We start from the raw sequence: 14,332 nt of genomic DNA, 5'->3' as shown, positions 1-14,332 counted from the left end.
AAGCCACTCGTCCAACCCCACCCACAGGGAGGAACTGCCATAATAAAGAGGAACCACAAACTTCCAGCCTACAGAAAGGCCACCCCAAACACAGCAATCTAAACAAGATGAAATGGCAGAGAAATATTCAGCAGGTAAAGGAACATTATAAAAGCCCACCAAGCCAAACAAAAGAGGAGGAGATAGGGAGTCTACCTGAAAAAGAATTCAGAATAATGATAGTAAAAATGATCCAAAATCTTGAAAACAAAATGGAGTTACAGATAAATAGTCTGGAGACAAGGATTGAGAAGATGCAAGAAAAGTTTAACAAGGACCTAGAAGAAATAAAAGAGTCAATCAATAATGAATAATGCAATAACTGAGATCAAAAGCACTCTGGAGGGAACCAACAGGAGAATAACTGAGGCAGAAGAGATAGGATAAGTGAGGTGGAAGATAGAAGGTGGAAATAAATGAAGCAGAGAGGAAAAAAGAAAAAAGAATAGAAAGAAATGAGGACAATCTCAGAGACCTCTGGGACAATGTCAAATGCCCCAACATTTGAATCATAGGAGTCCCAGAAGAAGAAGACAAAAAGAAAGGCCATGAGAAAATACTTGAGGAAATAATAGTTGAAAACTTTCCTAAAATGGGGAAGGAAATAGCTACCCAAGTCCAAGACACCCAGAGAGTCCCAAGGCAAAAGATGCCAAGACAAACAGTAATCAAATTAACAAAGATAAAACACAAAGAACAAATATTAAAAGCAGCAAGGGAAAAACAACAAATAACTCATAAGGGGATCCCCAGCTGATCTTTCAATAGAAACTCTTCAAGCAAGAAGGGAATGACAGGACATACTTAAAAGTGATAAAAGAGAAAAACCTACAACCCAGATTACTGTACCCAGCAAGGATCTCATTCAGATATAAAGGAGAATTCAAAAGCTTTACAGACAAGCAAAAGTTCAGAGAATCCAGCACCACCAAACCAGCACTCCAACAAATGCTAAAGGATCTTCTCTAGACAGGAAACACAGAAAAGATTTATAAACTTGAACCAAAAATAATAAAGTAAATGGCAATGGGACCATACTTATCAATAATTACCTTAAATGTAAATGTGTTGAATGCCCCAACCAAAAGACAAAGACTGACTGAATGGATACAAAAACAAGCCCCCTATATATGCTGTCTACAAGAGATCCACCTCAAACCTAGGGACATATACAGACTGAAAGTGAAGGGCTGGAAAAAGATGTATCACGCAAATGGAGACCAAAAAAAAAGCAGGAGTAGCAATACTCATATCAGATAAAATAGACTTTGAAATAAAGACCATGAAGAGACAAAGAAGGACACTACATAATGATCAAAGGAAGAAGATATAACAACTATAAATATATATGCACCCAACATAGGAGCACTGCAATATGTAAGGCAAATGCTAACGAGTATGAAAGGGGAAATTAACAGTAACACCATAATAGTGAGAGACTTTAATACCTCACTCACACCTGTGGATAGATCAACTAAACAGAAAATTAGTGAGGAAACACAAACTTTAAATGATATAATGGACCAGTTAGACCTAATTGATATCTATAAGACATTTCACCCTAAAACAATGAATTTCACCTTTTTCTCAAGTACACACAGAACCTTCTTCAGGATAGATCACATCCTGGGCCATAAAATCTAGCCTTGGTAAATTCAAGACTATTGAAATCATCTCAAGCATCTTTTCTGACCACAACGGAGAAAAGACCATCTCTTTAACAAGTGGTGCTGGGAAAACTGGTCAACCACTTGTAAAAGAATGAATCTAGAATACTTTCTAACACCAAACACAAAAATAAACTCAAAATGGATTAAAGACGTAAATGTAAGACCAGAAACTATAAAACTCCTAGAGGAAAACATAGGCAAAACACTCTCTGATGTAAATCATAGCAGGATCCTCTATGACCCACCTCCCAGAGTAATGGAAATAAAAAAAAAATAAATAAACAAATGGGACCTAATTAAACTTAAAAGCTTTTGCACAATGAAGGAAACTATAAGCAAAGTGAAAAGACAGCCTTCAGAATGGGAGAAAATATATATTTTTAAATTTTTTAATTTTTATTTTATTACTGGACTGGCGATCTGTTTCACACTTGATAATATACATGTTTCGATGCTGTTCTCTCAGATCATCCCACCCTCGCCTTCTCCCACAGAGTCCAAAAGTCTGTTCTTTACATCTGTGTCTCTTTTGCTGTCTCACATATAGGGTCATCATTACCATCTTTCTAAATTCCATATATATGCATTAGTATAATATATTGGTGTTTATCTTTCTGCCTTACTTCACCCTGTATAATGGGCTCCAGTTTTATCCATCTCATTAGAACTGCTTCAAATGCATTCTTTTTAGTGGCTGAGTAATATTCCATTGTATATATGTATCATAGCTTTCTTATCCATTCGTCTGCTGATGGGCATCTAGGTTGCTTCCATGTTCTGGCTATTATAAACAGTGCTGAGATGAACATTGGGGTACACGTGTCTCTTTCAGATCTGGTTTCCTCAGTGTGTATGCCCAGCAGTGGGATTGCTGGGTCATACGGCAGTTCTATTTCCAGTTTTTTAAGAAATCTCCACACTATGTTCTCTCCATAGTGGCTGTACCAGTTTGCATTCCCACCAACAATGTAAGAGGGTTCCCTTTTCTCCACACCCTCTCCAGCATTTATTGCTTGTAGACTTTTGGATAGCAGCCATCCTGACTGGCGTGTAATGGTACCTCGCTGTGTTTTGATTTGCATTTCTCTGATAATGAGTGATGTTGAGCATCTTTTCATGTGTTTGTTAGCCATCTGTATGTCTTCTTTGGAGAATTGTCTGTTTAGATCTTTGGCCCATTTTTTGATTGGGTCATTTATTTTTCTGGAATTGAGCAGCAGGAGTTGAGAATGGGAGAAAATAACAGCAAACAAAGCAACTGACAAAGAATTAATCTCAAAAATTAACAAGTAACTCCTGCAACTCATGCTGATCAGAATGGCTGCTATCAAAAAGTCTACAAATAATAAATGCTGGAGAGGGTGTGGAGAAAAAGGAACCCTCTTACACTGTTGGTGGGAATGCAAACTAGTACAGCCACTATGGAGAACAGTGTGGAGATTTCTTAAAAAACTGGAAATAGAACTGCCATATGACCCAGCAATCCCACTACTGGGCATACACACCGAGGAAACCAGATCTGAAAGAGACACACGTACCCTAGTGTTCATCACAGCATTGTTTATAATAGCCAGAACATGGAAGCAACCTAGATATCCAGCAGCAGACGAACGGATAAGAAAGCTGTGGTACATATACACAATGGAATATTACTCAGCTATTAAAAAGAATGCATTTGAATCAGTTCTTATGAGGTGGATGAAACTGGAGCTTATTATACAGAGTGATGTAAGTCAGAAAGAAAAACACTAATACAGTATATTAACTCATATATATGGAATTTAGAAAGATGGTAATGATGACCCTATATGCGAGACAGCAAAAGAGACACAGATGTAAAGAACAGACTTTTGGACTCTGTGGGAGAAAGCGAGGGTGGGATGATCTGAGAGAATAGCACTGAAACATGTATATTATCATATGTGAAACAGATCACCAGTCCAGGTTGGATGCATGAGACAGTGCTCAGGGCTGGTGCACTGGGATGACCCTGAGGGATGAGATGGGGAGGAAGGTGGGAGGAAGGGTCAGGATGGGGAACACATGTACACCCATGGCTGATTCATGTGAATGTATAGGAAAAACCACCACAATATTGTAAAGTAAATAACCTCCAATTAAAATAAATAAAAAGAAAAAAAAAAACACTACCATGTGTAATGGTTAATGTTAATGTGTAATGGTAATTATACACCACTATGTGTAAAATAAGATAGCTCGTGGGAAGGCTCTGTATAACACAGGGAGCTCAGCTCAGCTCTGCAGCAACTGAGCGGGGTGGGATGGGGGGTTGGGTGGAAGGGAGACTCATGAGGGAGGGGATATATATATACATATATATATATACACACACACACGACTGGTTCACATTGATGTACTGTGGAAACCAACACAACATGTAAAGCAATTATCCTCCAATTAAAAAAAAATACTAACCATCCAACAGTTTGCCATGATACACCGCCATCCCAGCTACCCGACCAATAAACTTGAAGTAAGAGAGGTGATCTTCATTGCACAATCCAGAGTTGGGATTTATCTGTAGGGTATAATTATCCCTGTAAAGATAATCACATTTAAATGCTCCTTTCTATATTTCATATAAAAATTTTAACATGACAAGTAATTGTAAATCGTCTCCCTCTTTTTACAGTTGTTCAACTCTATTACAACCATATTAGACCACTGGATTTAATGGTTTTAAAAATAGTCATTTTGTTCAAAAGGTGGAAACAATTAAAATGTTTTTGAAAGCTAAATGGATAAACAAATGTGGTACAGACACATAATGGGATATTACACAGCCTTCAAAAGGAAGGAAATTCTACCACATACTGCTACATGGATAAACCTTGAGAACACTATGCTAATGAAGTTAAGTCAGTTATAAAAGGTCAAATACGGTATGATTCTACTTATACAAGGTACTGAGAACAGTCCAGTTTATAGAGACAGAAAGTAGAATGGTTAATGCCAGGGAATGGGGGAGATCATGTTTAAAGGATACAGAGTTTCAGTGTGTGATGATGAAAAAGTTCTGGAGGTAGATGGTGGTGATGCACAACAACGAATGCATTTAACATGATAAGAATGGTAAATTTTGTATTATATATATTTCACTATAACTTTTAAAAGTTATTTCTGAAACAACATTAGTTACCCTCTCCCCTTTTCTGGAGCATTGTGACTTACATTTCCCTCCCATCACGTCACTCTGTTATTTTCAAAACAGTGATTTTCTTTTTTTCTGTACACAGTCATTGTAAAGGTACTTACGTAGCAGAATATTCAAACAACCCATAATAAGGGTTAAACATCTCCTTCGAAATCAGAAAGAACCATTCTCTGGCAACTCCTCCATAATCTAGTCCCTTTTCACCATCAAACTCAATCCACAGTCTAGCCTTAAGGAAGTCTGCTCTCTTGACCCCCATAATCCTCCTGTAAGAGTCCTCAAGAACAGTTGCACGGCGAAGTTTCATTTCAAATTTGTTTGGAATGTCATTCTGAAAATTCAGAGAAGAGAGACTGTTTAAATCAGTTCAACACATATTTCTCTCATGAACATTATAAAATTCACTGTATTCTACTCCTGTGCCCAAGATCTTTTTTCAGGGATAACAGGCCTAGGTATATTGTCTTGTATTCCTTCCACAGCATTAAAGAACTCATGCATTTTCTCTGGTCACGTAATAACAAAGACTTCTCATTTTCACATCTGAAGAAGCAGCTACTGATAGTGACAGTAACACTCACATGAAGGCATTTCATGAGCAGTCATTTCCACTTTAAGATCCAAGAAAGACATTCTGTGACTGACAGTCAAGTCACTGCCTGCTTTCAATACTTGTCTGCCTGTCAGCTTAGGGTTCTCCCCTGGCCTCCATATTTCCTCTCTGGAGCGGTTTACTTCACTCATTAACAGGTGCTAACTTTGACAGACTGTGCCAGCACTGTTCCCAGAATTTTAATGGGTTAACTCATTTACTCCTCATAACAACATTATGAAGAACCTATTATTGTCTTCATTTATGGATGAAGAAACTAAAGATCCAAGTTAAGAAAGTCTTAGCTTCTGAGCCTCTGTTCTTAATGAATGAGCTACATCGCCTCACTTATCTTTTATACACAATTTGCTTATATGACAAATGTAGATAACTATGCTTTTAGGCAGACCTTACTGTAAATTATATAGAAATATATCTGAATATTTTATTTTTGAGTACTCTGTGTGCAATGTTCCAGTGGAAACCATGAAAAGAAAACATGCCACCAACATTCTGTAGAATCAAGAAAAGGAAAGAGGGCTAGCTCTAAATCAATTTCACTCACAAAATACTTAGGAAACATGCAAAGCCCTTAGGAACATAATGATATAAGCAGTTTAGATAAGCAATATAAGTATAATGTAAGTTTTGTGGAGCAACTAAGCCCATGTGCCACAACTGCTGAGGCTGAGGGCTGCAACTGAAGTATGGTATACTTCTTCTCTGTGTCAGCAGCAGAGGAAGTAAACCACAAACAGTTTCCTCTGCTGCTTATGCAATTTAAAAAACTGGTAAAACTGGAGAAAAGCAATTTTATAATTTTAGACAGTGGGCAAACTACTAGTGCAGCTAAGTGACTCAACAAGCACTTACTCAAGGCCCACTCTGGGCCAGGTCCATGCTAGGTAGGTACTGCAAAGGGGCCAGAGATGGGAGGAAAAGGGAATGAAAACATGGCATAAGGTGTGGTCACTTCTTCAGAGAGTTTATAATCTGGTGTGTGTGTGAGAAACAAATGTAAATGTTACTAATTCCGAGATTTAAAAGAGCAGAAAAATTGCTAACAATAGAAACAGAAGCAAAGTGTTGTAGGCAAAAATAAAACTGAGCTATTAATTACAAGTGAGACAACCAAGGAGGCTTCGAGAGAACATCCTGGCTGGGGTGGAAAGGGAGAGAAGGACTGAGGAACAGCAAGCAGGGAGAAGAGTCCCAGCCATCTGAGAGCTGGATGGTACAGAAGGGGGAGGGGAAGAAGAGAAGGGATTCCAGTAGAAGGAGTTGCAGAAGCAGTCTGAGGCCGCAGTGTAGACAGTGTGAAGGCTGCCTAAGAAGCACTGCTGAGCAGGGAGTCGCAGGATCAGGCTTCTTGCTATGTTCTCAGGGGATGACGCCATCAGATCTAAAAGGTATTTCAATGGAGCTTTCCCAATGGCTCAGCGGGTAAAGACTCTGCCTGCAATGCAGGAGACATAGGACACTGGGGTTCGATCCCTGAGTCAGGAAGATCCCCTGGAGGAGGAAATAGCAACCAACTCCAGTATTCTTGACTGGAAAATCCCATGGACAGAGGAGCCTGGAATGCTACAGTCCATGGGGTCGCAAAGAGTCAGAAATGACTAAGCAGCTAAGCACACACGAGGGGAGACAAAAGACACACGGGTCAGTGAAAGACCCCTGAAACAGCCTGAGTGACAGAAAATGAATGGGCCCTCTGAGTGAGCGACAGCTACAGAAGGGAGGCCATAGGAGCAATTTCCACATCTGAGCTGAGTGGTGGATCATGCATGGGTTCTGGAGTCAGGTGACTCTGTGTTCAAGTCCTGGCTTCAGCTTTCCTAACGCTTCATTACCTCATCTAAAAAATAGGGACGATAAAAGTATCTACCCTTAGGGAGTTGTTTTAGGAATAACTGGGACAACGCATTGCATGTGCTGACACAGTGCCTGGCACACAGTGATCTCAATAATGATTAGCCACCCTTAATCCAAACTAATGACATGTTAAGGATGAGGTGGAGGGAAAGGATAAAGGCAGCTCAAGGCTTTGGAGCACTGCTTCACACATTTTTATCTCCGCCTTGATGTTCTGCTCTTCTGCTGTGATGCAATGTGTCCAGACAGGAATCTTATTTCTTAAATCCTGCTTGGGACATTTTGTTAAACTGAGGATTCAGATTCTCAGCCTCTTCCTCAGGCTCTTCTTCTGGAACAGCTTCATGTCTCTTAATCTTTTCTTTCATAATTTCATCTTCTTATATACCTTTCTTGCATTCTGGGTAACTTCTTCCCTTAATCCCCAATCTGGTATGTCATGTGAGTCAGAAGCATGGACTCTGGCATAGCACCACTTGGTTTGTACCTGGCTTTGCTGCTAATAACCATGCAACTTGATCACACTGCCTAGTTTCTCTGAGCCTCAGCTTCCTCAACTTTAAGATGTGATAATAATAGTCCTTTCATTATAGAGTTATTGCAGAGATTACACAGGGATCATACATGTAACTTAATAAAAATGCCAATATGTGGTCAGAACTCAATAAAAATTACCACTTTCATTATGGTTTTGTGTTCTGTGACCTGCTGCTTAGAGAATATCAACCATTAGACACTGTAACATGTTTATAAGTGTTCATATTGGCAAATGGAGAAGCTAATACTTCTATTCCACCAGTGTCTTGTCATTAAGAGTGAAAATATTTACCATATAAGTAATTCAAAACAGACTTAGAATCCCAAAGAATTTTAAGAAGTAGAAAACAAATTTCCAGAGCAATTTTAAAACAAGGTTATTATTAAAGATGAGTTTAAAACACTGAAGATATTTTAAGATTTTATTAAGGCATATTTGCACTAAATAAGTACTGTATTTCATTTTTGTCCTGTTTTGGATGAGAAAAATTTGTGGCAGCAGAAGCCATCTTGAATCTTTGGAAAACCAGGCTTCCAGCTTGGAAGGCAAGGAAGTGTAACCCAATGTAGCCACCTAGTGGCCATATTCCTAAACTGCAGGGCAAGGGGAGACGCAGGAGCAAATCAGAAAGGCGTTAAAAAACGGTCATCCCTCACAGATACAGACAGCAGGGCTTCCGTGGGGGCTCGGTGATAAAGACTCCACCTGGCAACGGAGGAGACATGGGTTTGATCCCTGGTCCTGGGAGTCCCACATGCCACGGGCAACTGACCCCGTGCGCCGCGACTACTGACCCTGTGCTCTAGAGCCCAGGAACCGCAACTACTGAGGCCGCTGTGCCCTGGAGCCCGAGGGCACCGCAAGAGAAGCCACCATGATGAGAAGCCCGCGCACTGCCATGAGGAGAAAGAAGCCCCTGCTCGCCACAGCTAGAGAAGAGCCCACACAACAGCGAAGACCCAGCACAGCCAAAAATAAATAAATAAATTATATATATATATACACACAGAGAGAGAGAGAACCAACTAGTGATTATGGGTGTGGGAGGGGCAATACACAGGTGGGGGGAAAGGGGTTATTATGGAATTATATAAAACCATGTGTATGAAACCTTTGAAAACTGTAAAGCATTATGGAACTTAAAGACTCTTTCAATTTAAAAAAGTTAATTACTTAAAAAAACAGTCATAACCCATAGCAATGAAATAGATGGGCAGATTTAGTGCCAAACACATTGAATTTGTGGTGATGGAAAAAGTGTTCTGAATATATCTGATAAGCAAAAGGAGATAAACAACAAGGGGACTGCTCCAATCACAGCCGTACATTCAAATTATGCAGAGATATATTATACCTGAAGCTGTAAAGAATGAGTGACTAACACTGGAAAACAGCAGTCCAAGCAGAAGCAGAATCCAGAGTCCTCCTACACAAGCAAAGTCTAGGCCACAGGATAATCTCCTGACTTACTCTTGCTCAGTTTCTACAAAACCCAAACCCCACAAACCCAGGAGGAACTCTAGTTAGATTTCTTCAAAAGCAAATTTTTAAAACCATTTCTCTATTGCAAGGCATATTGAAACATACAGACATAAAATAACTAGACTCTAATCATATATTATAGCTACTAAAAAAATAAGCACCCTTTCCCTAAAAGAAGCTATTCAAAATTGTTCATATATAATAAACTGTCTATTACTTTTTCAAATGTACTTCTCACGCTTTCAGTCCATATGACAAACATTCCTAAGAACTCATTATAAGTATCACTAACCTGCTTCTTCAACTTTCTTCGGAAGAACTCATACTTTCTTTTGTAATCCCTGGAGTAGGGCACTGCCTAGAGTTAAAAATTTTGGAAAAATAAAGAAGCTTTAAGTTGTTTTATTCTGGAACAATTTAAAAAACTCCCCTCTGGGTATTTTATGAACATAAGTTAAAGGCATTAAAAGAGAATATTTGGAAAGAAAAGTTTAATTCAAAGAAAAAGAAATATAAAACTTAAAAAATTTTCTCTGTTTAAGATAAAATTGTATCCAGCAATTCTTATGGCTGCAATTTTCATCATGCAGTATTCTTGAAATGCAATAGGCCAGAAACAGGAAATGTCTTCCAAGTAAAGAAATATTAGAAATGAAAATTTCCATTTCTAAAGAGACTTTCAAAGTGATTTCTCCATTAAAGGAACAATTTGAAAAATGTACTTTTTCCTTGAACTCTGAGGAGCTGCCTTTTTTATCCATTAAAAGACTAAACATGGAGTCACAAGAGTAATCTGAAAGAACTGTATCTTCAATTTTACTTATTTTTGTGAATAAGAAAATAATTATAATCTGAAAAAGAAGCTATATAAAAGAGGAGAATTATTTTCCTATCATTAATCTGACTCAAGAGTAGTATAAACATCATACATGGTAATACTTGTACTTTAAATATGAATGTCTTATATACCAGTATTTACAATGATTTCAACCAAAAAGTTCAAGACATGACCCTGATTTGACAAGGCACTGTTGGCTTTCTCATCAGATACACTCTGGGTTCCTCTCTGATTTACTGAGGATTCAGCATTCTTTTTTCAGATTATTTCAAGTACCAGTCTGAGCACAGCGGCCTTGCTGAGTTAGCTTTACTGAGTTAACTTTCTGGCTCACTGGCATCCCAAGGTTGTTGTGTAGAGTAGAGGTAACTACTTTAAATGCCCTTTTCAAATAACTGAGACCGGGCGTATGGGTGGTGGGGAGAGGAGAGATTTGCAAATGTGCTTTCCTCTCAACACCTTTATTTAGTGCTATACCCTTCATCATCTGTCCTTGAAGAGACAAGTAAGAGGACAACCCCATCAGAGGATGATGATACAAAGAGACTTACTGGTCCAGTTATTGCTACATGCTGCAAACGAGGGTCTTCCCATTGTGTTTTTTTACTATCTGAAGAAAGGGAGAAAAAAAAGAGGTTCTTTATTCTCATGCACAAAATTTGATATTACAAAAGATAATGTAATGGAAAAAAAATCACATTGCACATACTGTGATTTATGTAAAAGATTCTTCCATCAGTGTGAGTTCTTTCTTCCCATCCTGGCTATAATGAAGAACATATTTCAATTATATTAGGAACAGGTTTTCAGTGTATGGGCAGAAAAATGGTATTGGTTATATGGTTGATTTAATTTGTATATTCCATTCTTAGTAGAGGACATCAACACTTAAACAATAATATTAATTATAGCTGTGAAAGAACTACTGTATTTCGAAATACAAATGTTTGAGACAGTCAAGTTAGATGGGTAATAGTTCTATAAACTTACAGGTAAAGGCCCCAGATCACTGGAAGAATCAAGTGATGTCTTTCCTCTCAGATGAGCTGGAATTTTCAGTCTTGGATCTTCCTTTTTTGGTAGAGTAAATAAAGAAAACAATATACACACACAAACTTTAAAATCATGAAAGTGAATCTGTTACTATGTTTTCTAATATCAATGGATTCACTTTCATTTGCTTACTCAATGAAATAATAGGTTCTCATCTAAAATCTCTCATTCATAGGCTATAATATTCAGTTCTAAGGGACCCTGGCAATCCAGTGGTTAAGACTCCATGCTTCCACTGCAGGGGGCATGGGTTTGATTCCTGACTGGGAAACTATAATTCTACATACCGTGTGGCATGGGCAAAAAAAAAAAAATTTAATTTAAAAATTAAAAAAAATTCAATTAGATCTTGAGGAGGATCCGTATTAACTTACTTGCTCTTTCACAAAAACCATTTAGAGTATTTTGCCCATGCTTTAAGGATTATGTAACTACACAGGGCTCTTCTCTGAATAAAAACTGGTATAACAGTGGACATAAAGCTGGAGCTTTTTTCTGTGTTATTTCTGAGGCCTTGAATGTGCTTTTTGGTACCTATACAGGTGCTAAGGTGATAATTTATTAGATAATTTATTAATTTTAAGAGATAAGAAGGTAAGCTCAAAAAGGTTATTAAAGGCAACTCAAATTATTGAAAGAAAGAACAGAATTTAATTTATTTGGATTTATTTATATATTATCATTTCAATATTGTTTTATTAAATAATGTATTAAATAATTTCAATTTAGGCATATTGGTAACTTTTAAACAATTTATTAATAAAAATCTCTGCATTTACTGATAATTTTCAGTAGTTTTTCTATTAGCGGTGAACCAACTACTCAACAACTTTAAACCTTATCTTAAAATAAAAATACTTAGTCTACTTAGCTCATAAGGCTTTCTGGATATTATGAGGTATGGATTCAAAAGCACTTTGGAACTAGAGGCCTCACATAAAGGGAAATGATTATGACTAAATATTTTCCTGGGCATTTATGGCTAGGGAGCTAAAAACTGCAAATACAAGAAACACAAGACTTCTCTGGTAGTTAGGACTCCACATTTCCACTGAAGAGTGGAATGGGTTTAATCTCTGTTTGGGGAACTAAGATCCCACAAGCCATGTGGCATGACCAAAAACAAAACAAAAGCCCACTGCAAACAGGAAATAAATGTATCTCTTTAACAATCCCCCCCCCCAATATTAAAAATAGGTATAAATATACTAAATAGAAATAATACTATTAAGAATTCAACATACGTTTAAATAAGGACTAGGAATGGATTGGGTAGCCATTCCCTTCTCCAAGAGATCTTCTGGACCCAGAGATCAAACCTGGGTCTCTACTGCATTGCAAGCAGATTCTTAACCATCCAAACCACCAGGGAAGCCCATATTAATGTATACTTATAAAGATTATCAACAACTACATGTAAGTGATTGTTACTGTTATTACAAATTTAAACTGGAAACCACTGAAGTTACCCAGGTGGTGGTTTTGGTGTTGTGGTCAATGAAGAAAGGCCTCCCGTTTGGTGCGTGCCGGACCTCCCAGCCTTTGGGAAGGAATCCTTGCTCCATTTCAGATGGTTGGGTCACCTGTTGTGCTGCATCACTCGCGGGGGCCTGTGGCTGAGGGCCTGCAGAAGAACCCTGGCTTGACAGCAGCTGACCGGTCTCCACTGTGGCCTAGCACATTAATTCAATTATGTAGTAATGTTTATAGAGAGCACACAAATAGCTGTGGTTAAAAAGGTAACTGAATCTGCAAACAGCGCACACACTTCTAAACAGGCCTAAAGACTGGAGGCTCATTTCTCCAATAAAGTGCTTTGTCAAAGATTGTTTTTAAAACAATTTAAAAATTTTCAGCTAATTCTTGAGCAGTAAGATGCGGTTAACAGTCTGTTAACCCTAGTTGCAAGGAAAGCTGCAGTGACAACTAGAAAAGGTTGTTTTTGCTCACCCCAAAGGCTCACATTGAGTGGGAATTTCCCACACACAAAAATGGGTTCAAATGGTGGGTAGACAAAATAAATGGTAAATAGCCACTACAGAAATGGATAACTGAAATGTAATACATTCCTGTGATAAAATATAAGGCAGCTAAAAAAAATGTACTAGATCTATATATAAACCAACATGATAGGATTTTAAAACAATAGTGAGCAAAAAAAATATTTAGAATTACATAATATCTTTATTAAATTTGACACATGGACATAAATAATATTTTGCATTTCTTAGCTCTTTACTAAGTACATAAAATAGCAATGGCACCCCACTCCAGTGCTCTTGCCTAGAAAATCCCATGGACGGAGGAGCCTGGTGGGCTGCAGTCCATGGGGTCGCTATGAGTCGGACACAACTGAGCGACTTCACTTTCATTTTTCACTTTCATGCATTGGAGAAGGAAATGGCAACCCACTCCAGTATTCTTGCCTGGAGAATCCCAGGGACAGGGGAGCCTGGTGGGCTGCCGTCTATGGGGTCACATAGAGTTGGACACGACTGAAGTGACTTAGCAGCAAGTACATAAAATAGGCAGGAAGAATTCCCAACAAGCTCACAGTGATAGTTCCCTCTGAGTAGTGGGGCCAAGTGCTTGGTTAAAAGATAAAATCTTTTCTCTGTAAGATTTTATTTTAAAAAAAAAATCTAGAACCAATACGGTGAGCTGTTAATAGTGGTAAATTCAGGATGTTAAGAAAATGGATACTTATTATGTTATTCCCTGTACTTTTCAGTTTTAAAAAATTTCTCAAGAGAAATGGTGATATTTTCCTAAATGCTTACAAAGAAATATTATTAATACAAAAGGCAAACTGTTGCCAAGGACAGAGTGTCCTTATGACAAAGTTCTTTGATAGATGCTAATCACCAAGATTATTTTTTAGCAAAATAATGATCTTAACCATTCCAATTACAAAATTACCCAGTGGACCAGATCATTTACTTTGTCCTCCTAGTCCCAAATGGACTTGTTTTACCTAATAACCAGTAATGACTCATGTGTATTAGAGATCTGCAGCAAACGACAGATAGCACCAATATCAGAAAATAATTAGAAGCATCCAGCACCTACT

The 14,332-nt window shown here is 38.0% G+C and overlaps 1 protein-coding gene across 2 annotated transcripts in view; it reads right to left on the bottom strand.

Annotated features, from left to right (window-relative positions):
- The window catches only part of NEDD4 (NEDD4 E3 ubiquitin protein ligase), a 132,608-nt gene that overhangs the window by 16,917 nt on the left and 101,359 nt on the right, over window positions 1-14,332 (bottom strand). For both annotated transcript variants that reach the window (XM_043471894.1, XM_043471893.1), the window contains 7 exons: window positions 12,732-12,935; window positions 11,200-11,280; window positions 10,919-10,973; window positions 10,761-10,819; window positions 9,664-9,729; window positions 4,986-5,215; window positions 4,146-4,267 (listed from right to left, as the gene is read on the bottom strand). In XM_043471894.1, coding sequence (XP_043327829.1) covers window positions 4,146-4,267; window positions 4,986-5,215; window positions 9,664-9,729; window positions 10,761-10,819; window positions 10,919-10,973; window positions 11,200-11,280; window positions 12,732-12,935 — 817 coding nt within the window. The remainder of the gene's footprint in view (window positions 1-4,145; window positions 4,268-4,985; window positions 5,216-9,663; window positions 9,730-10,760; window positions 10,820-10,918; window positions 10,974-11,199; window positions 11,281-12,731; window positions 12,936-14,332) is intronic.

The sequence above is a fragment of the Cervus canadensis genome, chromosome 6 (genome assembly GCF_019320065.1).
Source record: "Cervus canadensis isolate Bull #8, Minnesota chromosome 6, ASM1932006v1, whole genome shotgun sequence".
Classification (NCBI taxonomy): Eukaryota; Metazoa; Chordata; class Mammalia; order Artiodactyla; family Cervidae; genus Cervus; species Cervus canadensis.
Note: the sequence above shows the minus strand (reverse complement) of the source record. Positions and strands in the feature narration are given on the sequence as shown.